The sequence below is a fragment of the Salvelinus sp. IW2-2015 genome, linkage group LG17 (assembly GCF_002910315.2).
Source record: "Salvelinus sp. IW2-2015 linkage group LG17, ASM291031v2, whole genome shotgun sequence".
NCBI lineage: Eukaryota > Metazoa > Chordata > Actinopteri > Salmoniformes > Salmonidae > Salvelinus > Salvelinus sp. IW2-2015.
The window spans coordinates 28,470,119-28,496,721 of record NC_036857.1 but is presented as its reverse complement, the minus strand read 5'-3'; the positions used below and the strand labels follow the sequence as shown (position 1 = coordinate 28,496,721).

The window sequence follows — 26,603 nt, the reverse complement described above, 5'->3', positions numbered from 1 at the left end:
CCAACCAAACGATCGAGTGACCAAATCACACACAAACACACACACATACTGTACCTCACAGTTACAGAGCATAACCTAATGATCGAGTTGGGGCTTTGGACCTCAACATTGGGAGGTGTCCTTACCCATCTCCTCAGCCTTGTCTATGTGCTCTGGACAGAGGAGAGCCAGCAGCTTCATGGACTGAAAGGAGCCGCTGGCAGCAGAGCAGGGGAAGTGGTAGAACCGTGAGCAGCCCTCAGCATGGCAGCGGATGGTAGCACCCAGACGCTTGCAATATTCACACAGCTAAACAGAAGGTTCAGAGACAACGTTAAGGGTGAGACACTAGAGGGAAGAATTTGAGCTACAACAAAGAAATGTTAGAGGAGAGAATATAGATCCACAGCATTCAAATGAATTGTACTTCTTAATACTATTGAGAGTGCAGGTTTTTCCTTTCCTAAGAATTTCTGAAAACCATTACTGAAGGTGCCTGCAGGTTTAATGGCAGGTACATTCTATGTTACACTAAGCTGAACCCAGAACAGCCCAGAACCCTGCACAGCTTTGTATCAGTGTTCAGTGGAGTTCTTCTTTAAAACTTCTGGTCAGCAACAATTGTTAACATTATATAGCGAGTCCTGGAATCTATAAAGGCATTTGTCATTTGTGTCATCTACGAGTGGTCAACTTACCCGCTGTGTCCCTGAGATGACGGCCTTGTCCACATTCTCCAGCTCCTCCTCAGCCTCCTCCGCCTGCTTCACCCCATCTGACCACAGCGCACACCAGTGATGCACCCAGCAACCCCCTGCTCAACACATTAACAATCAGATACTACACCTGTATGGTCTCTGGCTTCTGTTCTGATCAATAATTGGAATTTCTGTAAAATGCCTTATAATATGTGTTTGGAGATAGACTTACTATGTAAACTGCACTGCGTGTACAAGCTCCCCAGTGGGTAACATATTAGTAACACACCCCACCCCCCCACCCTTTTTTAAGCCTCTATTTTCAAAAGAACTCTACCTCAAGGAAGACCTGACCAAGAAAACAGTTTCAGTAAAACAAAATAAAAATGTGATGTGTGGAGTCCCACCTGTGTCTTCCAACTGTGCTGCCAGACAGGATGCGTCGGAGTTGGAGAATCCGATGGAAGAAAGGTCATCGTTCCCAGGCCCTGGCAGTGATGAAGCTGCGGGCTCAAGGGCCGACCGGGAGGAAGATGGCCCAAAATGTCGGAGTTCCCGTTGTCCGTGCAAGCTGCGCTCCACGCAGTTACAGAGAGCACAAGCCCTCACGCTGCTCTCCCTGTGCAGACAGACAGTGTCAGACTAATAACATGCAGGTAAGGGGATGCAAAAAAGGAATAATGTGCAGGTCACCAAGAAGCAAAATGACTATAGCACTCACTTCAAACTTCAATACTAATACATTCCATATTATACTTCAACATTAACAACTTAAATCAAGCAAAGCTTATTTGGGAGTACACCTCTGATTTCACATCTCCCATGTAATGCTGGGCAGTGCACTACGGCCCTCATGATCTGACGAGTTTCATCACCTCTTAGCAGACCAATGGGAGTCTACTCTAAAAATCTTTGTGGAGAATGTCATCTGGGTGTGTGACTGGTATTGGAATGTGCCGATAAATGTCATTTGAAATGTTGAAGAAAAAAAATGTCCAAAACATCTAAAAATGGACTTACACATGTGTGTTGGAAGTGGTAGCAGCAGTGTCCGACGTGTCCTCTGCAGCAGAAGGGGCCTCTGACTCCCCCTCTGAGGGGACTGGCTGCTCTGTAGGGGCGCTTTCATCAGCTGGGTGAGGAATCATAACATTAGGCCACATGTTTTTTTATCAATGGATATTGCTTTTTAAAGTAAGTGGCATTCTGATAACCTTTGAGAAGAAGATTCCTATACAGGCTACTGTATGAAAATCTATTACAAAAAAATGTGCCACGACAATTTAATTCTGGTATATCTATTGATTAATGTTCTAATAAATCAAATCTGCTCAATAACACCTACATTATAGAAGCTAGATTAGCATTTATTGGAGAATAGTTGCAGAGGAAGTAATGAAACTGACATTATACATTTGTGAAGCCTTGAAATAAAACAAATGTGTGTAGTTGAAAATGATTCAAATTATCAACAACTACTATTTTCTGACCACAGCACATATATCATTGTACCTGTCGGATCAGAGACATTTTCTTCGCAGTTTGATTTCGGCTTGTCCATCCCCTCTGCTGATCTCCTTGACAGAGACCTGAAACATAAACAAACAATAAAGTCACCGAATTATATTAGAGGCAAGCCACGTTATTATATACCAAAATAAACAATAACATTACATATGCACATGATTTACTACATATTCTTACGCGGGAAAAACCAACAACTACCGGTTGTCACAGTTATGTTATCGGACTTCCAATCGCAAAATCGTGCGAGGCTCAATTTCCTTTTGTGCAGGGCAGAAGCCCGATATTTCACATTGTTGCAGTAGCTATAATAGCTAGATTATTAAATAGACAGCCGACGTCAGTTGGCTATCTCATAACCTCAGACGACTGACAAATCCAAGAGAGACGTCTAAATATAACTAGTTAACGTTCGTAGGAAAATAACTAATTCAATACAAACCTTTAGTTATTTGCATTGGGATACTAAATGCATCATTTTGATACACGTCATCGATTGACCGCGATCCAATCAATCGGAATGAATATGGCTGTTTATGTGCTCAAATGTAGTTGAAACCGCCAGCTACGTCGTTAACTGATAGCCCTCTTGCTAACTAAGTAGCTAGCTGGCTACCCGTGATTCGCAAACTATTTGCGTGAAAATAGCGTTTCGGTGACTAGCTAAATATATTAGAAATGTTTGAAGACATTTCAATCTTTGTTTTGCCACCAATACATAATCCAAACCCGCACAAGTCATGTATGAAAAAGAACAAAATATAGGAACTTAAAATGTTGTTTTCTTTAAATAAAACAACCCTAAACCGAGATACACAAAGAAAATACAACTTCCGTGTACATGACTTCCTGTTGCAACAGTGTCAATTTCGTGCTGAAGCCATACCACTGTGGAGCAGAGTTCCGCTAAAATTATACGGACTAAAGGTACAGTGAAAAAATATTACATTGTTGAGTAATCGATTTGTTAACCATGTAGACTACATTTTCCAATATGTAGCAATATTACATATTTAGTGAGAGTTGAAGCCACACAACTATGCCACCTCCAGTAATGGCTGCAGCCCAAATTAACCCAACAACAGTTAGTTTGTTTTCTGTAGTTGTGCCTTTGTTTATTGAAAAGGTATAGATATCAAACAATCACATAACGCTCAGCGCAAATGTGCATGTGCCAATTGAATCTCAGCAAGGAAACAGTCAGTGGTTGTATTTTATAGAAAAAGTATGGATTTAAAACAAAGAAAGGCACGCAACTACAGAGGACAAACATAGGTACATGGTTAGTGTTTTCATAATGTACATTTATTTATCTTGGGCGAATCAATGTAGTCAGAGCTGAATTTCACAAAGCCTGGTCTCTGCTCCACTCCGTTGGTGGAGTTCATCAGAAACTTCCTTCAACATTGCAGTTTAGTCAGCTAATTGGGCAGGAGTTAGCCTTGTGGTTAGAGCGTTGGACTAGTAACCGAAAGGTTGCAAGATCGAATCCCCGAGCTGACAAGGTAAAAATCTGTCCCACTGTTCCTATGCCGTCATTGTAAATAAGAATTTGTTCTTAACTGACTTGCCTAGTTAAATAAAGGTAAAATAAAAATCATATCCATGTCCTAACCTTCTCTACTGTGAAGTGAACAACTAATCAAATGTACCTCGCCTCCACATAATTTATGTAATGTACAATTAATTGTATGTAGTGATGTGTGGCTTTGGAGTCATAGGAGGTTGGTGGCACCCTAATTGGGGAGGACGGGCTCATAGTAATGTCTGGAACGGAATAGCATAGAACTCAAACACATGGTTTCCATGTGTTTGATAGCGTACTACATTCCAGATATTATTATGAGCCGTCCTCTCTTCAGCAGCCTCCTGTGTTTGGCGTATCCCATTCATCAATTTGTTTTACTATATTGGGTCTACTGTAAGACAAACTCACAAATCCCTGTGTTAGGGCTATACCTGTGTTTATTACAGCAAGCCACAGTATTGCTCATTCCAGTGCAGCTGGTTGTGTTCAGAATCAGATCACAATTTGCACATCTTCTTGCAATGAAAATTAGGAAGATGGCTACAATTTGCACATCAACATGAAGTAGGCACATAACTTGCCAAGTACCTCAACTCCATGATAATTTCATCCACAGAGTTGAGCGTGCGCTATGCAGTTGATACTTCAAAACGTACATCTTAAACCCTTACTGTGTACCTATGTCCTCTGTTGCACGCCTTTGTTAGCAGAAATCCATACATTGTAATAAAACAATCAAATACAACTACTGGCTGAGTCCTTGTTGAGATGCAATTGGCACATGCACATTCGCGTTGAGTTGTCATTTTAGATCAACAGCAATGAGGGGGAAAAGTCGGTGGTTGTATTTGATCAAGGTTTAATTAAAAAGTATGGATTTCAGCTAACAAAGAAAGCCACGCAACAGAGGACAAACATAGCTACACGGTAAAGGTTTAACAGTGTACATTTTAAGTATCGACTACATAGCAAATCGAAGGAGTCAGAGGTTCATTTCAAAAACTAATCTGCGAGCAACTCTGTGGATGAAATCATCGTGGAGTTGAGGTAGCAAGTTACTTGGTAAGCACATATAACTAGTATATCAAATTGTATAATTGGAATAACGCAGAATGATTTGTGTTTTGCGGACTGGTCCATTTCCCTAAGAGACTGTTACCTAATATACAGTATAGGATACAATAAGACGTATCTTGTATTGTGACTTTTGTAAAGGGTGGCCATCTAACTAGTTAGCCATTTTGTAACCAAGCCAATAACTAGCTAGAATATATCAGTGATCACTATGATTACTATAAACACAGAACTGAAAGCCACCGACAACGACACAGCTAAATTAGTTGATTACCTATTCCGTTTACAGCGTATTTCAGTCACTTATTAACGTTTAGAACGAAACTCGTGTAGCACACCGAGCTAACTACTAGTAGCAAGTTAACCAGCTAACCTTAGCTTGTCTGAATGGACCCTGATTTATGACCTAGTTAGCTATTGCCAAACAATGACCCTGCCTAACGTTAGTTAACCAAGAATAACACACTTGAGTCCACTTGATAGGCAACTACTAGCTAAAATCAACAATTCATATTTCCAAAACAGCAACCCCAAAGGTTGTTTGAATTAACCTTTGGGTAAACTAGCTACATGATTAATGAACATAGCTGCTAACTAGGAAACAAGATAGGTCGCTTGCCAACTAACGTTACGGCACTGAGTTGACTAGCYACGCAGTTGAAATAATAAGGGTGGCCAACAGTTAACTAAACATAGCTAGTTATGTTTAGTTATCTTGCTAAGCATGTAACGTTAGCTAACTTAGGTTAGCAGAGAGTAAATTCAAGTCGTTTGCTAACTAGTCGAAGTAGCGGTAGTTATAGTTAGCGAATTTAGTCAGTGTAGTTAACGCGTTAGCGATTGGCCATCCTTAATCAACTAGTTAGCTAATGTTAGCATTAAAGGTCAGGGAAATGGATTCGTCAAATAGCTGTTAAGTTATTCAACCAAACAACTCACCTTACAATGTGATGGTTGTGTCTTCATACATCAGATTACAATCCATTTTGCAGCAGGCTACACAGTTAAATAGTTGATGCTTGTCTCATTTTACTTAGCGGGCTAGCTAAAGCTACCCGGCTGGAGAAGGAGGTGAGTGGGGGAAGTGCACAGCGGGTGGCACGGCAGGCTGGATAACTAGCTTAGCTAGCTAGCTAGCCAGCCACGGTCGGAGCTGGAGAGGCAGAGTTGATACAGTTGCTAAAACGCTATGAAAATAATTCAACAAAAAGCAATGGTCGACAATTCTGCAATTGTAATCCTCCGGGAAAATGCACAATGAATATCGATGTTCCGAAACATAGGTGGAGAATGTTCAGTAGTTGATGCTAACTAAATTAGGTAACTGGCTAACGACACTAGCTAGCTTCAGCAGCTTGCTGGTCCGGAGATTACAGTAAATTTGCATCCGATATTCGATCCACAATTAGGCATTATCTCGATGTATTAGCTTGCTAAACTTTCAGGCAATATTTGAAACGATGTTTAAGACACTTGACGCCTTGAACGTTAGCTAGCTACTCTTGTCCGGATCACTTTCACTTAGACTTCATTGAACAAATCCACACGAGTGTGTTCCGTCAAGTGGCTAGCTAAATTAGCAGCTAGCAAGCTAATAACAACAACGTCAAACAAACATCTCAAGTCTGCAAGGGAGGACATTTGCATGCGCAACAACAAATTGCTGTCTGGAAAGCTAGCTAGGTTAGCTCAAAGCCAACAATATATCTTAACTTTTTCAGGATTATAATATTTTAGTGGATAGTTTATCCTAGTTTTACAATAGAAGTCGGTGTGTGGCAGGTTAGTAATGTGTTTAAAGGGCGTGGGACGAAATTTTGGAAGCCATTATTTTTACTCCATAATGTCAGATCATCTGACTGAGACCAATGTCAATTACTAAACACGAAGCAAAACTGCGCCTGGTCAATGTCCATGCACGTTGTGGGAAATGTATTGAAGACCACGTGAAACAATAATGGAATGTGATTGCTTTGGCTATGTTGTAGAGTTGAGGAAGATACATTGGCTCATTGTCTGAGAGGTTATTGTATTCCACACATGCTATAATTGCCTCTTTCTCTCACTGATACTCAGATTAAATCCTACTTCTCCAGGTAGGCTTCTTGCCTTGAATGACCCCTTCACTCCTCCCAGAGTCCCAGTATGCTACTGTCCCAATAGCACTGGCCTATAATGGCCTGCATCTCCATGGTGATTCCTGTACCCTGGCCATGCACTACCATGCCCTTGTCCATGAACATGGCAGCAATGTTCAGGATGGAGAAAGCTAATTCTGCCCCATTCACTTAGTTCCAAGTATGAATGATCAAGTGCTCTCTCACTGCAACTCCCTCTTGGCTATAATTTACCTGCTTGGACCAATAAGTGTCTTCAGCCCATCCAGAATGCTTATTCTGGCCATTTGGTCCTTCCTCTACTGAGTTCTAGGTAGATAGGCATCACTGATTCCTCTTTTCTGGATGTGTGCATCAAATTCAAGGCCCTGATGCTATATCTTGGTCTTCACAAACACACATACACTGAATGCAACAAACATGTCTCAACATTCACTCCTGAGTCCTGATACATGGGCTTTGTCACATGAAAGACAGGAACGTGTACATGTCCCACAGCCATTCACCATACTGAATTTTACCCAGATCATTCGTTATTGAAAATGTCTGTCCATTTTGTTAATGAATATGCCTAAATCACTGCACTGCAGGCTGTCAAACGTTCTATTGAAAGACCTGCTATTCTCTCAGATCAGATGAACAGTTTGCTTGTTTTTTTTAACCTTTATTTAACTATGCAAGTCAGTTAAAAACAAATTCTTATTCTCAATGACGGCCTAGGATCAGTGCCTTGTTCAGGGGCAGAACGACAGATCTTGTCAGCTCGGGGATCTTGCAACCTTTGGGTTACTAGTCCAATGCTCTAACCACTAGGCTAAGCTGCCACCTCGTTGTGAACTAACCATGTAATGGTTAGTTGGTTGTGCTGGTTTGATTTTCATAACTAAAAAGCTGTTTTAAAATAGGCCTACTAATGGTGGCCTTGGCTGGATTACCGAACTCCCATTCGGCTTTAGCAGGATTGGATTGGATTTTGGAAGGCCGGGACTGGTTGGGATTCTGTGATAATCTGTGACACTGTGCTGTGATTGGTCAACAATGGTAAAAGGTGGGTGGTATTATGTTATTGGGCTTCTCCCATTGGTCTGATTTGATCGGTCTGTGCGTTCCCATCTGCCCCTTCTATCTCTGCAAGGATAATCCCCTGGATAGAATACCTCCACAGCTGTCTGCTACCCAACGCTAACCAGAACAATGACATTCAGCTCGTTCCTTTTTATTTAGTTTCGTACGCCTTTTACCTCCCCCAACCCTATTACTCTATTCCTCTCTCTCGCTCTCTCTATGATTTCCAAAACAAACACCGCTCTCAACAGTTAGGCTATCCCTTCTTCTAGGTCCATCTTAATTAGAGTGCACTTATTGGGTATCCAGAATGAGGCTGAATGAGGATGGAGCTATGCAATTAAATTACTGCATTTTATGTACATTCCTATTTTATTAATAACAAATTACTAGTGTAATTATGGCATTATTACACAGGTATAAGAGCAATAGCTAAAAAGACTGTAAAGTACATGTAATTCACAAGCATGATTTCAGGTCCTCCACAAGGGGGTGTGTAACCTTTGTATTACTTGTCTTGGGATATACACTGTGTGTGTGTGTGTGTGTGTGTGTGTGTGTGTGTGTGTGTGTGTGTGTGTGTGTGTGTGTGTGTGTGTGTGTGTGTGTGTGTGTGTGTGCGCACGCTGTGAGGATAAAGGAGCTGAGAAGAGAACATTTCAAGGTAAATAAATGAGACAAATAAGACAAGGGACTGGTTTGTTCATGGTACAAAGGAGAATAAAAAGTTGACTTAAAAATTAACCCACAACTCACTGGTACTACATGCGCTATTAACAAGCTGCACATACACTTGTAAAATACTTGGAGAATTGGAACATAGAGATTCCATTTCCCAGGAGCCAGGATGGAGAATATGATTAAGATAAACACACAGAGAGAGAGAGAGGTCAGCATGGGAGAATATTAAGTCTGTCTGGGTTTCTTATTAACTACTGTCAACTACGCCAACAGTTCTGCTGGATGTCTGAGGTTTAACCCGCTCTGCTACATTCAACAGGCACCAAGACATAGCTCCCACTGTAGTTCGGAATCTCCAAAAATGACTATAGGCCTTGGTCAGATTTCTCTAGTTTTTCATGTAGTCTCCGGTACATGTCATTTGTAACCCAAATCCTAGCAGAGGCGGAAAGATTTAACAGAGAATCTACATTCACAAGCAGGGTTATTGTTTTGCAGGGTTTACATTACAAAATAATACATGATTGTTTTGTTAAATAAAAGGCACTATAACAAATAACAAGCAAGGCTATAGTTATAATAATTCAAATACAATGAACAAAAATATAAATGCAACCATTTTCAAAGATTTTACAGAGTTCATATAAGGAAGTCATAAAATTGAAATAAATAAATTAGGACCTAATCTATGGATTTCACATAACTAGGAATACTGTTGGTCACAGATATCTTWAAAAAAAAAAAAGTAGGGACGTGGATCAGAACTAGTAAGTATCTGGTTTGACCACCATTTGCCTGATGTAGAACACCATTTCTCCTTCGCATAGAGTTTTAGGCTGTTGATTGTGGCCTGTGGAATTTTGTCCCACTCTTCAATAGATGTGCGAAGTTGCTGGAATTGGAACACGCTGTTGTACACGTCGATCCAGAGCATCCCAAACTTGCTCAATGGGTGGCATGTCTGGTGAGTATACAGGCCATGGAAGAACTGGGATATTTTCAGCTTCCAGGAATTGTGTACAGATCCTTGCGACAAGGGGCCGTGCATTATCATGCTGAAACATGAGGTGATGGCGGCGGATGAATGGCACGACAATGGGCCTCAGGATCGCTGTGCATTCAAATTGCCATCGATAAAATGCAATTGTATTCATTGTCTGTAGCTTATCCCTGCCCATACCATAACCCCACCATGGGGCACTCTGTTCAAAACGTTAACATCATTCCTGGAGTCAGCATGCAAATTGCACACTCCCTCAAAACATGAGACATCTGTGGCATTGTTGTGTGACAAAACTGCACTTTTTAGAGTGGCCTTTTATTGGCCCCAGCACAAGGGAAATACTCACACAGCACAGCACAAGGAGAAATACTCACTTAACAGAGATGTAAACAAATTTGTGCACAAAATTTGAGAGACATTTCTTGGATCTTTTATTTCAGCTAATGAAACATGGGACCAACACTTTTACATGTTGCGTTTTACATTTTCGTTTTGTATAAATTGCTACATTTATATATTATGATTCAGAAAGTACAAAAATAAATATTTGATTGTTTCTGGTACATACTCATATTTCCTCATTGTTTCAGAATGATAAAGTAAATAGGAAAACCACATTGTCTGTTGACTTATAGATGTTATCTTAATTAGATACTTATACAATGGATTCTTGACAATACATAGACATTTTATGCTGATGCAGTAGTTTATATGACGAAATGGTTTGTATAAAACCATTTTATGACACATTTTAAGCGTTACCTTTTGAAGACGGGCCGATTCTTCAGTCACCATAACCAAACAACCGTTAACACATTTACTGAATGTAAAAGAGGAGGTACAATGTGAATATATAAATACATTACAATGCAAATACCGGTGAGTAAGATGCAAATACGCCCTTTCAGTGCATAAGGTTTAAAATTGGGTTGCAGCAGTAAGAGATGGGGCAAAAGAATATGAGCGTTAGTGGAAATGTATCTCAGTAGGACACGGTGTAAATGTAACAGTACAGTATATTTTATATTAGGGATGAAATGTCTCCGGGTCTAGACAGATCTGTCCAAGCTGGTGTAGCAGCCTAGCATACCAGTGCACACTCAGAACTTTATCTCGCACGGAGTCACAGTTCCCTCCCTCAATGTCTCTGTTTATGGGTACAGAGGTCCAATTACTTTGTCTGTCGGAAGTGTTTGTATTCACATACAGGCCTGGGCTGCTGAGTTTCTGATTCCCCCAAACTCTCAGGCTCTTCTGGTGAGTGTTGCAGTGAGTGGGCGTCTTCGTGTGCTCTCTCTCTGCTTCTGTGACATGCGCCCCCTGTGTGACCTCCCCCCGAACTAGCTGGATGACCGAGAGCAGCAGTCTCAGAGGCCCAAACGCCCAGTGTGCCAGTCTATGGTTCTCTATAAGTGCATAGCTGGATGCCAGCACCCCATCCACAAACAGAGTGCCGTGTTCAGTCAGGGGTGCGTAAACTCCCATCCCTTCCTCCTGTGATATCGAAACGATCCGAGATGGTTGTAGTCGACCGTCTGCTCCATGGACGAGTACATTGTCTCCCCGTTTTGCTCTACTGGCGAACCGAGCCTGGTACTCACTGTGGTGGAGTTTGTAATGGGGGGCCAGGAAGACCAGGTGGTGGGGAGTAAGGGCAAGGCGGTGGCCATCTTGTGTGGTCAGGACGAGGAAAGTGGACCTGCTCTCATGGTCCTGGTGTAAAAAAAGAAGGACACGGCTGAGGACGACGTCTCCTGACTCAGACAGGGCCAACACTCTGTCTCCAGACTCCAGGGACGCCAGGGTCTTCTGTCCGCCTCCGGCTACACTCACCCGGGCCCAGGCGGGGAAACAGCCCCCTTTCTCCACTGCCACTGAGTGATCTGAAGGGAGGAATCCAAGTCAGTAGAGAAAGGCTTCAGATGACTGAAACACTATTTCCTTGATGTGATATAATAAGATTCAGATGAAAATGTTATTATATTAATCTTAATATATGATTGTATGGGGGGAAATGGCTGGAATAGATATCATAGTGTACATGTTAAAGCAAATCACAAGAAATGTGATGGTGATGTCTGTCGTATTAAATATGCCGATTATTACCCACTTGACTTACCAGCTTTGACAGAGCAGTGCACATGGTGCTTGGACTCATAGTACACAAAGTCGAAGCCAGCCTCCACAGCCAGCTGGGCTAGCATGCCGTACTTGTCTAGGACGCGGTCCGACGTTGTGATGTCCACGGCCCTCCCCTCATAGTGAAGAGAGTCAGGGGGGTGATGGCCATCCTCATCCCAGGCCTCTGTCACCCTCAGCTTCGTCCCAGGCCAGTGGTTCATCACCGCTATGGCTAGCTTGTTGAGGCAGTCCTTACAGCGCTGAGGGACAGGGAGAGAGGGATGGAGAGGCATTGAATTAAGAAAATATGATACTATTCAAGACAATGCTACTGATAAGAGTAAGGGTTTATTTGGAGCAACACTTATATACTGTATTAGTTTGAAAAATAAACACTGACAGAGTAGAGAATATGCTGATACAATAACTACAGTGTAGTTATACTGTATGTCAATAGTAATTCATTTGCAACATGACCGCTTTCAATTCAATTAGCCCTCATATTCTCATGAGAATTACTAGGCTATTGACGAGTAGTTTCAGCGTAATGTAGATAGCAACTCCAGGACAATCGACATGTATGAAACCCCTTAGAGCTGAGGCAACAGAGACTGGCTTGATCATTCATTAACGAGAGAAAAGGAACTGCTTGAGACCGAACGTAGTTGTGAGCCCTCTGTCTACCTCACCCACTGTGACTTTTCACACAGTCACATTCAACCCCTTGTAAAGCAATACCAAATACAACAACACTTCAGTAACTAACTGTATTCCTATCACCTCTGCCTAGATTATAGAATAACTTTGGTAACGTTTGTCTCCATTGCTATCATCAGATTTTTCTCTCCTGTGTTCAGTGGTTGTAAAGGCCATTGCCACCCCTCTCCAACCTTTCTCAAACAATCAGAGCATAAGAACACAAAGCTACTGTAGCCATTCTAGAACATTCCTTGGCCTTTTTCTGCAGGGTGAGGGAATAATCAAGGCCGTCCTCTAGTTCAGAAGGTTTTAGTCATGATGTCTTTGTGTCACCTTTGAGACATTTGATCAGAAATGTGAACATCATGACTCTTACACCCAGTGATGCATACTGTATTATGTTTGAATGTCACACAATAGCAGTTTGCGAGATGTCATGTCAGAGGCTAACTCTATTTAAGAGGCTCTTACAGATTGGCTCCTGAAAGTCCCAATTACCAGCAAGTTGGAACAGAGTTTTTTTTTTAACCATATTTCAGAGTCAGAGAGCAAGAGAGACGCTGAACAGCGAGGAGGCCAGGTTCAGACTAAGTGAGAGGGCAGAGAGACGCTGAACAGCGAGGAGGCCAGGTTCAGACTAATGAGAGGGCAGAGAGACGCTGACACAGCGAGGAGGCCAGGTTCAGACTAAGTGGAGGGCAGAGAGACGCTGAACAGCCAGGTTCAGACTAAGTGAGAGGGCAGAGAGACGCTGAACAGCGAGGAGGCCAGGTTCAGACTAAGTGAGAGGGCAGAGAGAGAGAGGGGAGGAATGTATGGGCATGCACTTGAGAATGTGACAGCCAGAGTGAGAAAAGAACGAGGGACAAAAAACAAACTGGCTACATTTTTCTCGCCATGCCGTTGAAGAGAGGCGATTCATTGTTATTGAACTACAATAGTCGGCTTTTCCGACGGTGCCATTACTTCAGCAGGCGAGAATTTTGTATAGGCGACCCCTCTGAGTGTCAAAACCCTACACAAAGAACGTCTTTCACATCTGGTCAGAGAAAGGGGCACATGCACACATACTGTACACACACACACACTGACGAAGACACACACACAGGAACATGCACACATACACACGCTGGTCCTCAGACTGGGCATCAGAAGGGCATGCACACACTGGACCACAGATTTCCATCACAAATACTGTACAATCATTCAAAAAAAGGAAGGAACATAGATTCACATCATATACAACCAGTCAGGAGCGAACAAAGGACTCCAAGCATCACCACACCAGTGTAGAGTAGCCTACTTGGATAAGAAACGTTGTAATGCTCAATTGTGAAGGATGGTATTGATGTTACTAATGATGGTGCATTTTAAGACTCTGACAACTAGTTTGAAGATTACAGAAGGCCTATTGTATGCTTTAAATATCCCACGCCTCTTGTAGCCTATATTGATCAATTCTCACTTGACATCAGAAGTTGAGAATACACTATCTACAACCAAACGGGGTTCTTCGGCTGTCCCCATAGGAGAACCCTTTGAAGAACACCTTTTGGTTTCAGGTAGAGCCCTTTTGGTTCCAGGTAGAATTCTACTTGGAACCAAAATGGGTTCTTCAAAGGGTTCTTCTATGGGGACAGCCGCAGAACCTCTTTGGAATCCTTTTTTTCGGAGAGCAATGACAATATGTCTATTGTTCCACGGCCTCAACTCAGAATACCAACATCACACTGTGGCTTCCTTGATATTCTAAAGAGGTCAGATACAAGATATGAGAGAGGTCTGTGTTCCTGTGACTGTGTCTCTGTGACTGTGTCTCTGTGACTGTGTCTCAACTCCTGTTCGCCAGTCCTGATAATATTTTAATGTTCATACTGCATACCTGACGCTAATGTACACTATGCAAGGTTACATGCCTGGCCTCACCTATGAATCCCTCCTGGTAAGCACACACAGAGCAGGCAAGTGGAACCAGAGGAATCGTTTTATTACCAAGCAACAAAGACTTTGGTTAAAGATTAAGGGGAAATGATCACGAGTTGGAGCGCATTCTCCAGAGAGTCATATTAAATTACATCCTGATCCCCCCCCCATCTTAAGATAGAGGGGAAGTGTAACTTTAAAAAATGGACACCCAGAACTGGACCTATTTGATGAAAAAGAAGTTCACATCAAAATACTGTGAGTAACTTGTCTAATACGGAGGCCATGACAGTAAATCCACTATTGGATCAACTTTTCATGGGATAATTAAAATTGTAAATGTAGGGATGACATGCAGATAAACTGATGTTCATTTAACAACCAGTTATCAGACTAGAGAATAGAGCAACACGTACATCGGTGTATACAACTACCTGCTGTAGTTAATCAATCATCCAGCAGGGGGATTTCCCCTATGAGCTGCCACAAGGAACCAGTTTCCCTGCACTGAAGGAGTATCCTCTATCTATGATATTGTGATAAGGACCTACTGGCCTGTCTAATACTAACTACATTACTTTACCAGTGCCACACAGTCACGAGTGACCAGTGAGTTACAAGGGTCAATGGAAAGTGCACCAAGTGGGTCTGTGACCTTGGAAGTGATCCCACAGTAAATGTCATATAAAATCAAACTTAAACCTGGAGATAATTGAACTAGATTAACCATTACACACTGTCTGAAGTCTGAACCAGTTGTACCTTATACTGACCACACTTACTGTACACACAGTCTTCAACATGGATGAAGTGAAAGGGCACCAAGTGGATCCCATGGGGCACAGAAGTAGTTACACTTTGTGTACAATCAGATAATTGAACTTGGCTAACGATTACACACACACACACACACTGTCTGAACCAGTCTTACCTTGGTCATGAAGCGGTCAGCAAGGGTTTTCTCCTCATCTTTGAAGATGATATCAGGGTTGTAGTTACACACCAGTTCATTAAAGCGTTCTGAGTTGCGTGTGATCTTGCCCTCTGACCTCCCACTGGCACCCAGGTTGTTCTCAGAAAGTTTGGGGAAGTAGGTCTTGTAAGGCATGGGGGTGGGTTTCCTGGACCTATGGCGGAAGCCGTACCCAGGGCCTGGCCCGCACCCCTGGACCAGGGAGCTCCATGTGTAGATGGCGAGCAGGCCAAGCCATGCCAGGCTTACCCACCAGGAGGACACCTTCATTGGGGAGAGGTCTGGGTCCCTAGTATCAGTGACCTACCGTGCCCACTGAGCAAGCCCCGCTTCAGGCACCTGATAGCATTTGAATGATGGTGGTCAAATCTTGGTGGTGGTCCATTCTAGATCATGGGATGTAAAGGAGTTATAATGTTTCTATAGAGCAAGGTTGGCCATTATGGATCAGAATCCACACCGAAAGGATATAAACTAACTTCTTCTGTAAAACCCATGTTGATCCTTTAAATGAACTTCATAGTTAATACATTTTCTCTACTCACTACTGTATTTTTTTTTAAATTATCTTTCTAATGTAGTTTGTTTTGTTAATTGCTTCTCCTAATAATTTGGCACTTAAACAATTTTCCTTTCCAGAATTTATTCTTTTCTGTTCACAATTCATGAAAAATTAATAGATCTCATCCTTATCCGTCTTTGGTGGTAGGCTACCTGTTACCAAGCAGGTGTTTCGTGCGTCCAGCCACCCTACCTACTGCCTCTCTCTCCAGTCCCCGGGCACTTCAGTAGCGATGCGCAAACCTGACTCGCACCTCACTTTTGCGTCTCTGTGAAATATCTGCCCTGCGAATTCTCCGAGTGGCATTCTTTGAATCTCATCCCATTCCTGCCTTCAGCAATGCACCTCGAGAGGTTTTGTCCGTCTACTTGTGTCTCGTGTCGCGTTGAAGCGCTCCTGTCCGCGGTGCCCCAGCCATTGGGTCTTATTAGTGTGTGGACCAGTTTGCCCTCCCTTCCTATGCGCTCTCCCACTTCGAAAGCACACGCCTCCAATTCAACTTTACAAGCGATACATGATTAGCCCACTTACGTTATTGCCGGACTTTGTTGTTATACAGTTATACAGTAGGTGTCCGGGATTTTCCCCACTAGAGGCAGAGATGAAGATAACCTCGTATAGGCGTACGCATTATGGTGATGTTGGTAACTTATTACGCACATTTGGAGAGGTTAACCAGTGGGATTACTAGCCTACTTGTTCAACAACACATTTAACACAATCATCGGATAGAAATGACTTAAACAATAAACTAACCATATTCCTATTTGTATAACTTAATAAAATATACTTTGTTACACATTTACCCAGTTTGTTAGATTTGAAGTAAAACTSTATGTCTAACTTTCCGACATCAATAAGCATCCTGATATCCCTATAAACTTGATATGCTTTTTGTCCACAGATCATCATTGGAGGGATTCCCCACCACTTATCACTCTATTATTGGTTTATTATAGCCTAGATGGAAGGTTAAGAGGGTCCATTACAGAAAGGCTGAGTAAGAGCAGGAGAAAGTCACTCCCGTCCTATATCTGCCACACACACAACTGTCTCTCTCTGACTTCCAGAGTTGCCTTCCTTTGTTTTCTGAGACCCAGGTTGACACTGTGGCCCCACAGCCCTCCTCAGACCCTGAACCCAGCTCACCCAAGATACCGGCCCCGGCCACTGCTGGCTCTACCAGCATATTATTTTTATCCATCGCAGAACAATAGCTGGGATTTGAGAGTCATAAAAAGTGGAAAGATACTGTCACAATGAAAGGGGTGATTAAGAAACGCTAAATGTCAGTATCTGTATCTCTACGAGTCTGATACCTCTTACTATTTATAGAATATTAAACGAACAGGTTAGAGGTCAAAGGCCAAAGTGTGTCATTACCAGATCCTTCCAGCTTCCTGGAAAATCTCCTGAACACTGTTTGCCAGTGGATACATTATACTGGCTGTACTATAATGCCCTGTGCTGCCGCTAACAACAATTTAGTCTTTTAGGAGAGCCCTTTAGTCCTTTAGCCTATGACACATTGTGTATGACCCCATAGATATTGATACATCACTTTCATGTGCCTCTCATTCTTTCCCGGTATGCAAAGGTTGTTTCAACCAGATACAGAGACATTGTTACCTATTACATAAAATCACACAAACAGTCACAGCATAATAGTGAATATAGTACAGTTGTGATTTCTCTGAATTGTCAAATGGATATGAGAGACTAAAACTGAGATGGTGCTACGGGCCAAAGAGGGAACGCAAGGGACGTTGGTTGGAAGGTTGGAGAAGATGTTGAAGGAATGGAAAGGTGGGGACTGCCAACTCCATCTTCCTGTCCTTATGATCAACATGGAGGAAAGTCCAGGGCTGGGCCGTCTAGGCCGAGACGCGCCTATGAGAGATATCACAGTACATAATGACAAGTGTAGGGAATGCTACAGTCCGGCTCAATCAAAAGAAGAAACTCCTTTCATATGAACCAAAACAAATCAGCGATATTGATAGTTTTTTGGGGGAAGAGGATGTGGTTGGCAAAAAGAAGTGATTTCATCTCATCAGACATTAAAAGGGAGAGGAAGGAAGCAAACATCTGTGTGTTTTTGAGATGGAAATAAAGTAATTATTATTCGTTTTTATTTTTTATGCCCTCCCTCCTCCTGGCTCTTAACAGGCTTGATCACTCCCCCAGCCCAGTTCAGGATGGGAGTATATGGCTGGGTGAATGGCTGAGTTTCCTGCACAGCCACAGCACAGAAAACGAGATCTTTCCTGCCAGGAGGACAGGGAGTGCGTCCCAAATGGCACCTTATTCCCGATATAGTGCACTACCTTTGTGCAAAACTAGACCCTTTATGTACAAATTACCTCAACTAACCTGTACCCCTGAACACTGACTCAGTATCGGTACCCCCTGTATATAGCCTCATTGTTATTTAGTAAATATTTTATTCTCAATTTTCTTAACTGCATTGTTTAAGGGCTTGTAAATAAGCATTTCACGGTAAGGTTGTTAACACCTGTTGTGTTCGGAGCATGTGACAAATAAAATTTGATTTGGGATTCAACCTGGGTTAGGGACAGACTACCCCATCTYTATTTTAATCTCCAATGGGTGTGTTGCACATGGAGCTCACGGTCAAAGACAACGACAATCATGTCACATCGTCACGTTTTTCTGGTTTGCGTGAAGCTATTAGTAATTCAGGAAGACTTCCTCAAACATAACTTTGTTTGTGATGTAATCTAGTTACTGTAAAGCAGTAGTTATGTTTTCTGAACAATGCTGGCTTTGACATCTTAAAGAAGTGTTGGTCTTGTCTCTTTAGAGCTGAACAGACACTGCAGGATCCACTTCCTCAGACAGAGGCCGTTGGGAGGGGTGTGTACTTTGGTGTGTTTGTGTCTGTTGGGGGGGGGGGGGGGGGTCAAGGAGCTGACACTGTACTGTACTCCCGGGCTCCCTCGTTAAAACTGAATCACCACCCCGTCATACTGTCTCTCACCCTTGTCTGTTATCAGTGCAGGAAGAGGCAGGGTGGTGTGTGTAGGAGAGCACGACAGAAAGGGCTGTTACAGTGAAGCTGGATTTCTGTGTGTAAACTGGATGCCCTTCACCTTAAAGAACCCACTAATCACAGTGTATATGTAAAGCAATGCGTGGTCAAGTGTCATGTGTACATAAACATGTTTAAGGCCTCGATTCAAAAAGAGCCAGCATTAACCGGGTAGCTGGTGTTTTGGCGGAGCGGCTGATGGTGTGTTCATTGTCACGAAGCCTAAGTAGTTCAGAACGAGAAAGTGTAGGCTATATAGAAATAATGACACTTCAAATTGTAAATCATAAAATAATGATTTATATTGGCCGAATCAACATTCCACTGTTTGAACTTGTAACAAGGCTGCATGGGGTTAACGAGTAAATTTGGATAGCCACGCTTTCTTTTCCCTCATGTTGGTGCTAGCAAGCATGCTAGTAGTGCTAAGTATCAGCTGCCAATCCAGTAGGGTCTGGAAACTATAGTGAGCTTCAATTGACATACGTCGTGATTGACCAGAGTATTTTAATAAAGTCCCGCTTATTCCAACTTTGGTCCCGCCCTGTTCACATCCCTCGCCCATGCTCACATCTCCCCAGGGTTCCCCGCCCACTTCGCTTTCTTCATTAAATGAATGGGCTGCCATTGTTTCATTGCCCCCAATATGCTATGTGAATCTCTTGTTTGAGTCCAGGTTTCAGCACAGTTCCTCCACTCACCATAGATACAGTGCATTCGGAAAGTTCAGACCTCTTGACGTTTTCCACATTTTGTTACGTTAGCCTTATTCTAAAATTAAATAAAACATTTTCCTCAATCTACACACAATACCCCATAACGACAAAGCGAAAACAGGTTATAATCTTTTCACATTTAAAAATAAAAACATACTTATGGAAATAAGGTATTCAGACCCTTTGCTATGAGACTAAATTGAGGTCAGGTGCATCTTGCTTCCATTGATCATCCTTGAGATGTTTCTACAACTTGATTCGAGTCCACCTGTGGTAAACTCGATTGGACATGATTTGGAAAGGTCCCACAGTTGACAGTGCATGTCAGAGCAAAATCAAGCCATGAGGTCGAAGGAATTGTATGTAGAGCTCCGAGACAGGATTGTGTCAAGGCACAGATCTGGGAAAGGGTCCCCAAAAATGTTTGCAGCATTGAAGCTCCAAGAACAGTGGCCTCCATTTTTAAATGAAGTTTGGAACCACCAAGACTCTTCCTAGAGCTGGCCGCCTGGCCAAACTGAGCAATCGGGGGAGAAGGGCCTTGGTAAGGGAGTTGACCAAGAACCTGACGGTCACTCGGACAGAGCTCCAGAGTTCCTGTGGAGATGGGAGAACCTTCCAGAAGGACAAGCATCTCTGCAGCACTTCAACAATAAGGTATTTATGGTAGATTGGCCAGACAAAAGCCACTCTTCAGTAAAAGGCACATGACAGCCCGCTTGGAGTTTGCCAAAAGGAACCTAAAGGACTCCCAGACCATGATAAACAAGATTATCTGGTCTGATGAAACCAAGATTGAACTCTTTAGCCTGTATACCAAGCGTCACGTCTGGAGGAAACCTGGCACCATACCTACGGTGAAGCATGGTGGTGACAGCATCATGCTTTGGGGATGTTTTTCAGCGGCAGGGACTGGAAGAGTAGTGAGGATCGAGGGAAAGATGAACGGAGCAAAGTACAGAGATCTTTGATGAAAACCGTCTTGAGAGCACTCAGGACTTCAAGACTGGGGCGAAGGTTCACTTTCCATCAGGACAACGACCCTAAGCACACAGCCAAGACAATGCAGGAGTGGCTTCGGGACAAGTCTCTAAATGTCCTTCAGTGGCCCAGCCAGAGCCCAGACTTGAACCCGATTGGACATCTCTGGAGAGACCTGAAAATAGCTGTGCAGCGACGCTCCCCATCCAACCTGACCAAGTTTGACAGGATCTTCAGAAATAAAATGGGAGAAATTCCCCAAATACAGGTGTGCCAAGCTTGTAGCATTATACCGAAGAAGATTTGAGGCTGTAATTGCTGCCAAAGGTGCTTCAACAAAGTACTGAGTAAAGAGTCTTAATACTTATGTAAATGTGATAGCAAATGTATTAAAAATAAAATGTGTTTTTGTCATTATGGGGTGTAAATTGATTTAAGAAAAAGGCTAACGTAACAAAATGTGGATAAAGTCAAGGGGTCTGAATGCTTTCCAAATGCACTATACACACACCTGGCCCAAACAAACAGGTCGGAGATCATGCATACTTCTATTACCTTTTAACAATCAGTCATATAGAGCTCTATCTATACCTGCTACTATACCAGATGCAGCTGTCCTCCACACCATACAGTAGGCCTATGTATGACCACACTCTACACGGCTTCATCGTTTAGATCGCTGACATCAGGCAAGGTGTCCCCTGAAGGAGTTGGTTGCTACCCACCTCAAGGGTTCTAAGTGTCATTCTAAAGGTTGGTTTCCCCAGGCAGAGATTTAAGCCTAGCTCTGGACAAAAAAAACAAAAAAACATACTCAATGGTGAATCTTTAACTTTGTAGTCCAAGACTAGGCTGAATCAGGGTCCTGAGTATTTACTGTGTGTAACGTCAGTCCACTTCTACTAGATGCGCATGTGTTTTACTGATGGCTTATGGATGTATCGATGGATCAGTGGCCTGCCATTTTGCCAGTCTACCAGCCCGCCAGTCAAGTGTGTGAAGGAAGTGTGCCGAGAGTGTGCTAGCAGGGTGAGGGTCCGCCTGCCGCCAGTCCAGCCGTGGCAAACGGACAGTGTGACCTCCACTATCAGTTGATTAGCACGAAAGTCTCGCCTTTTCCTGTGAGCAGCTCTGTGTTGCCAGCCAGCTAACAGCGGGAAGAATAGAACCCTAATGCACTTTGGCACGCACTTCAAACGGCCGGCTGTCAGGAAAGCTAATCTGTGTCTTCCCCCCCCCCCCTTCATTCTTGTGTTTTGACAATAAAGATAGCCTATCTTATCCCGTTATACACGCTGCCTGTCTCCCCACTCCTGTTTTGTCTCTGATATGGTCCTATGGATGCTGAACTAGCAGTCAAATGCTGTGTATTTAGTTACATTACTGAACTGAATGTGACACTTCTTTGATTGTAGAGCCACTACAACAGGGATGGGCAACTTTGATGGGAGTGGGGGCCGCAAAAAAAATATCAACTCATGTGGCGCAGTTGCTCACGGGTCTGCGTACCAACATCAACCCCTCCCACCCCACATAGCTGTACAAATCTACACATTCTGCCATGGCGTGGAAAGAAATGGGGGGGCCCCACGGCTGGTAATTAAACCATGATAAAACATTTTAGATTGCTAAATTTGTCTAGAAAGCGGGCCGCTAAACTATGCTAGCTGACATGGGCTAATTGTCTATCAGTGACTGACATAAGAGAAACTGATGATGCACAACCAGATTTCAAAATTACACCTTTTGTATTCTACCATTCTAACTTGCAAGTTGTAAGTCGAGACCCCAACTGGGGGGGACCGAGGGCCTTTAAAAGGGTGGCGGCCCCTGCACTACGGTATCAAGGCTCTTTATTTTCCTGTTGGGAGGTGCTATTCTAACGTCACACGTTTCAGTGGAATCAAGGTTGAGACAGAGGTAAGTTGACTAAGTAATTTATTAGGTTTTTTAAAAGTAAGCTCTGGGTGGGTGGCGCCACAAACAAGAGAATACAAATGAAATCCGCACCCTCTTCTCTCCAGTGAATTTTTAGGACCAGCTTTGTAACCACCAACCTTTGACCCACGAACCTTCATTACAACTAAAACCAACTGCCAGGTATCTAAACTAGTGAAAAAACACTAAAAACATAGACAGTACTACAATATCGAACTTCCCTCAGTGTTTCAACAAAGAATTGGGTGAGTCCAGACCTAGACCTCATGGCATAGTTCTAGCTGTGTTTGTTTACATATAAGGTGAGGTTTAAGTTCAGGGGAACGGTCAATGGCAACATGTTCAGTGGAGCGCATAGTTCAGTGCATTACAAACACAAAGGCTATATGCATGTACAGTCAGGTGCACAATTACTGGCACCCTTGATAAAGATCAGCTAAAACAACAAATACAGAGCAATGTAGTTCATTATTGTATACAGTCTTATTTGCTCATTTTTATCAAGGGTGCCAATAATTATGGACCTGACTGTTTACTGAACAAAATAACACCTGTTCTTTCCGTGACACTGACCAGGTGAAAGCTATGATCCCTTGATGTCACTTGTTAAATACACTTCAAAATCAGTGTAGCTGAATGGGAGACAGGTTACATTTTTAAGCCTTGACACAATCGAGACATGGATTGTGTATGTGTGCCATCCAAAGGGTGAATGGGCAAGAAACCTTTTCACTCAGGTTTCCCGTGTGTATCAAGAACGGTCCACCATCCAACAGGACATCCAGCCAATTTGACACAACTGTGGGAAGCATTGGAGTCAACATGGGCCAGCATCCCTGTGAAATGCTTTCTACACCATGTGGATTCCAATATTAGGAAGGTATTCTTAAAATGTTTTGTACACTCAGTGTATATGTATCGCAAACATATGGAGAGAAAATGGTTCTCTAAATTCCAGGATAGAGAATTGTTTCTGTTTCCATTTCTAGACCAGCAATTATCAGAATGTTGAATGTTTAATCTAGACTATAATAGTACCAAATTGTCCAGCATTTTCATGGCTAAATTGAAAGGCGTTAACATTGAATGTGATAGGTTCTTTGCAGGAACACTTAGAGCATTGATCTCATTGCTTTCCTTCTCTGCCAGTTATTCCAAGTTATGACATTGTTGTAATACAAAATCCCAACTATCAAATCCTCTCAATTTCCTAGAATTAAGAATCTTAACACACAGTTGCCATTACTTGTGGCTTTGCAACAATTTCACTAGTCTAGGTTGCACATTCACTAAATTAATTAGGTTAAGTGGGGGGGAGAAGGGGTCAATGAAATGTGAACAGAACAAGTGGATGCACTTGTTCCCAGACAGACTCCCACACAGAAACACCCAGAACAAACCTAATTAATATCAATCCTGTATTCATTAACTGCCATGTCTAGGTTGCGTGTGTGCCTACAACCCACAGGGCAAACCAAGCCTCTGATATGTACAGTAAGTAGCATTACGGGAACATTTAGACTTAAACTCCCTTTTAGCGGAGGAAAAGGCAACACAAAAACAAAAAGACAGCTCATTTAAAAACATCAAACAAAAGAAAACAAGAAAAAGAAATGCAAACAAAAATCAAGGAGTAATGAATCAGACTGAGGAGAACCGGGTTTTCTTTTTCTGCCTCCAAAAGAGGAAATGAATAATATGCCAGGAAAACAGATGGAAGAAAGGGGGAGTGGGTGGAGGTGAAAGAGAGAAAGCGAGAGCGTCGCCTCTCCTCTTGATTTGGCCTTTTTTTTTATCTGGCGGTGGCATCCGAGTGGAGGAAACGTTGGTTATAGCGTTATCAGGGACGGCCTCCGATGACAGACAGGCCAAAATACAACGGCTTTCTTCTGCGCCTGATTAAAGCAAGGCAACAAATGGTGGTGGTACAGGGAGACAGACACGGCACAGGGAACAGACGTAAACGCACGGACGGGGGGGACGGACAGATGTAAACCGCACAGGGGGGGGCGGGGGACAGATAAACCGCACAGGGGGGGGGGACAGATGTAAACCGCACGGGGGGGGGGGGGGGACAGATGTAAACCGCACAGGGGTGGGGGACAGATGTAAACCGCACAGGGTGGGGGGGGACAGACGTAAACGCACAGGGCGGGGCAGACGTAAACCGCACAGGGGGGGGGGGGCAGACGGTAAACCACGGGGGGGGACCAGACGTAAACCGCACGGGGGGGGGAGACACACAGACGTAAACCGCACGGGGGGGGGACAGATGTAAACCGCACAGGGGGGACAGATGTAAACCGCACAGGGGGGGACAGATAGTAAACCGCACAGGGGGGGGGACAGACGTAAACCCACAGAGGTGGGGGGGGGGACAGACGTAAACCGCACAGGGTGGGGGGGACAGACGTAAACGCACGGGTGGGGGGGGACAGACGTAAACCGCACAGGGTGGGGGGGACAGACGTAAACCGCACAGGGTGGGGGGACAGACGTAAACCGCACAGGGTGGGGGACAGACGTAAACCGCACAGGGTGGGGGGACAGACGTAAACCGCACAGGGTGGGGGGGGACAGACGTAAACCGCACAGGGTGGGGGGGGGACAGACGTAAACCGCCACAGGGGGCGGGACAGACGTAACCCACGGGGGGGGGGACAGACGTAAACCGCACGGGGGGGACAGACGTAAACCGCACGGGGGGGGACAGACGTAAACCGCACGGGGGGGGGCAGACGTAAAACCGCACGGGGGGGGAGACGTAAACCGCACGGGGGGGGGGGGAGAGTAAACCGCACAGGGGGGGGGGGGACAGACGTAAACCGCACGGGGGGGGGAGACGTAAACCGCACAGGAGGGACAGACGTAAACCGCACGGGGGGGGGACAGACGTAAACCGCACGGGGGGGGGGGACAGACGTAAACCGCACAGGGGACGACACACAGACGTAAACCGCACAAGGGGACAGACGTAAACCGCACGGGGGGACAGACGTAAACCGCACGGGGGGGGACAGACGTAAACCCGCACGGGGGGACAGACGTAAACCGCACGGGGGGACAGACGTAAACCGCACGGGCGGACAGACGTAAACCGCACGGGGGGGGACAGACGTAAACCGCACAGGGGGGACAGACGTAAACCGCACAGGGGACAGACGTAAACCGCACAGGGGGGGCACAGTTAAACCGCACAGGGGGGGGGGACAGACGTAAACCGCACAGGGGGGGGGACAGACGTAAACCGACAGGGGGGACAGACGTAAACCGCACAAGGGGGACAGACGTAAAACCGCACCAGGGGGACAGACGTAAACCGCACGGGGGGACAGACGTAAACCGCACGGGGGGACAGAACGTAAACCGCACGGGGGACAGACGTAAACCGCACGGAGGGGACAGACGAAACCGCAGGGGGGGACAGACGTAAACCGCACACGGGGGGGGACAGAGCTAAACCGACGGGGGGGGACAGACGTAAACCGCACAGGGGGGGGGGACAGACGTAAACCGCACCGGGGGGGACAGACGTAAACCGCAACAGGGGGGACAGACGTAAACCGCACAGGGGGGACAGACGTAAACCGCACAGGGGGGGGGGGGGGGGGACAGACGTAAACCGCACAGGGGGGGGGGACAGACGTAAACCGCACCGGGGGACAGACGTTAAACCGCCACAGGGGGGGACAGACGTAAAACCGCACAGGGGGGACAGACGTTAAACCGCACAGGGGGGGGGACAGACGTAAACCGCACAGGGGGGGGACAGACGTAAACCGCACAGGGGGGGGGGACAGAACGTAAACCGCACAGGGGGGGGACAGACGTAAACCGCACGGGGGGGGACAGACGTAAACCGCACGGGGGGGGACAGACGGTAAACCGCACGGGGGGACCAGACGTAAACCGCACGGGGGGGGGACAGACGTAAACCGGCACGGGGGGGACAGACGTAAACCGCACAGG

At 44.5% G+C, this 26,603-nt stretch overlaps 2 protein-coding genes across 4 annotated transcripts in view; both read right to left on the bottom strand.

The window, feature by feature from the left end:
- Nucleotides 1–6,501, bottom strand: part of LOC111976311 (histone-lysine N-methyltransferase 2D) — a 45,072-nt gene extending 38,571 nt beyond the window's left edge. The window contains exons 1-6 of the mRNA XM_070447740.1: nucleotides 5,743–6,501; nucleotides 2,190–2,266; nucleotides 1,698–1,809; nucleotides 1,085–1,296; nucleotides 678–793; nucleotides 126–288 (exon numbers count right to left, since the gene is read on the bottom strand). Of these exons, the coding sequence (XP_070303841.1) occupies nucleotides 126–288; nucleotides 678–793; nucleotides 1,085–1,296; nucleotides 1,698–1,809; nucleotides 2,190–2,238 (652 nt within the window). The 5' untranslated portion in view covers nucleotides 2,239–2,266; nucleotides 5,743–6,501. The remainder of the gene's footprint in view (nucleotides 1–125; nucleotides 289–677; nucleotides 794–1,084; nucleotides 1,297–1,697; nucleotides 1,810–2,189; nucleotides 2,267–5,742) is intronic.
- Nucleotides 6,502–9,044: 2,543 nt separating this feature from the next.
- Nucleotides 9,045–16,405, bottom strand: dhh (desert hedgehog signaling molecule). Of its 3 annotated transcripts, none has more exons than XM_070448043.1 (4): nucleotides 16,100–16,405; nucleotides 15,344–15,771; nucleotides 11,789–12,050; nucleotides 9,045–11,552 (listed from the first exon to the last, which is right to left on the bottom strand). In XM_070448043.1, the coding sequence occupies exons 2-4, from the start codon at nucleotides 15,653–15,655 to the stop codon at nucleotides 10,696–10,698; spliced, it is 1,431 nt and encodes a 476-aa protein (XP_070304144.1). In that variant the 5' UTR covers nucleotides 15,656–15,771; nucleotides 16,100–16,405; the 3' UTR covers nucleotides 9,045–10,695. The 3 variants fall into 3 exon arrangements, with proteins under 3 accessions (XP_070304144.1, XP_023862239.1, XP_070304143.1); XM_024006471.2 differs by having other exon boundaries at nucleotides 16,140–16,405; XM_070448042.1 differs by having other exon boundaries at nucleotides 15,344–16,405.
- Nucleotides 16,406–26,603: the final 10,198 nt, after the last annotated feature.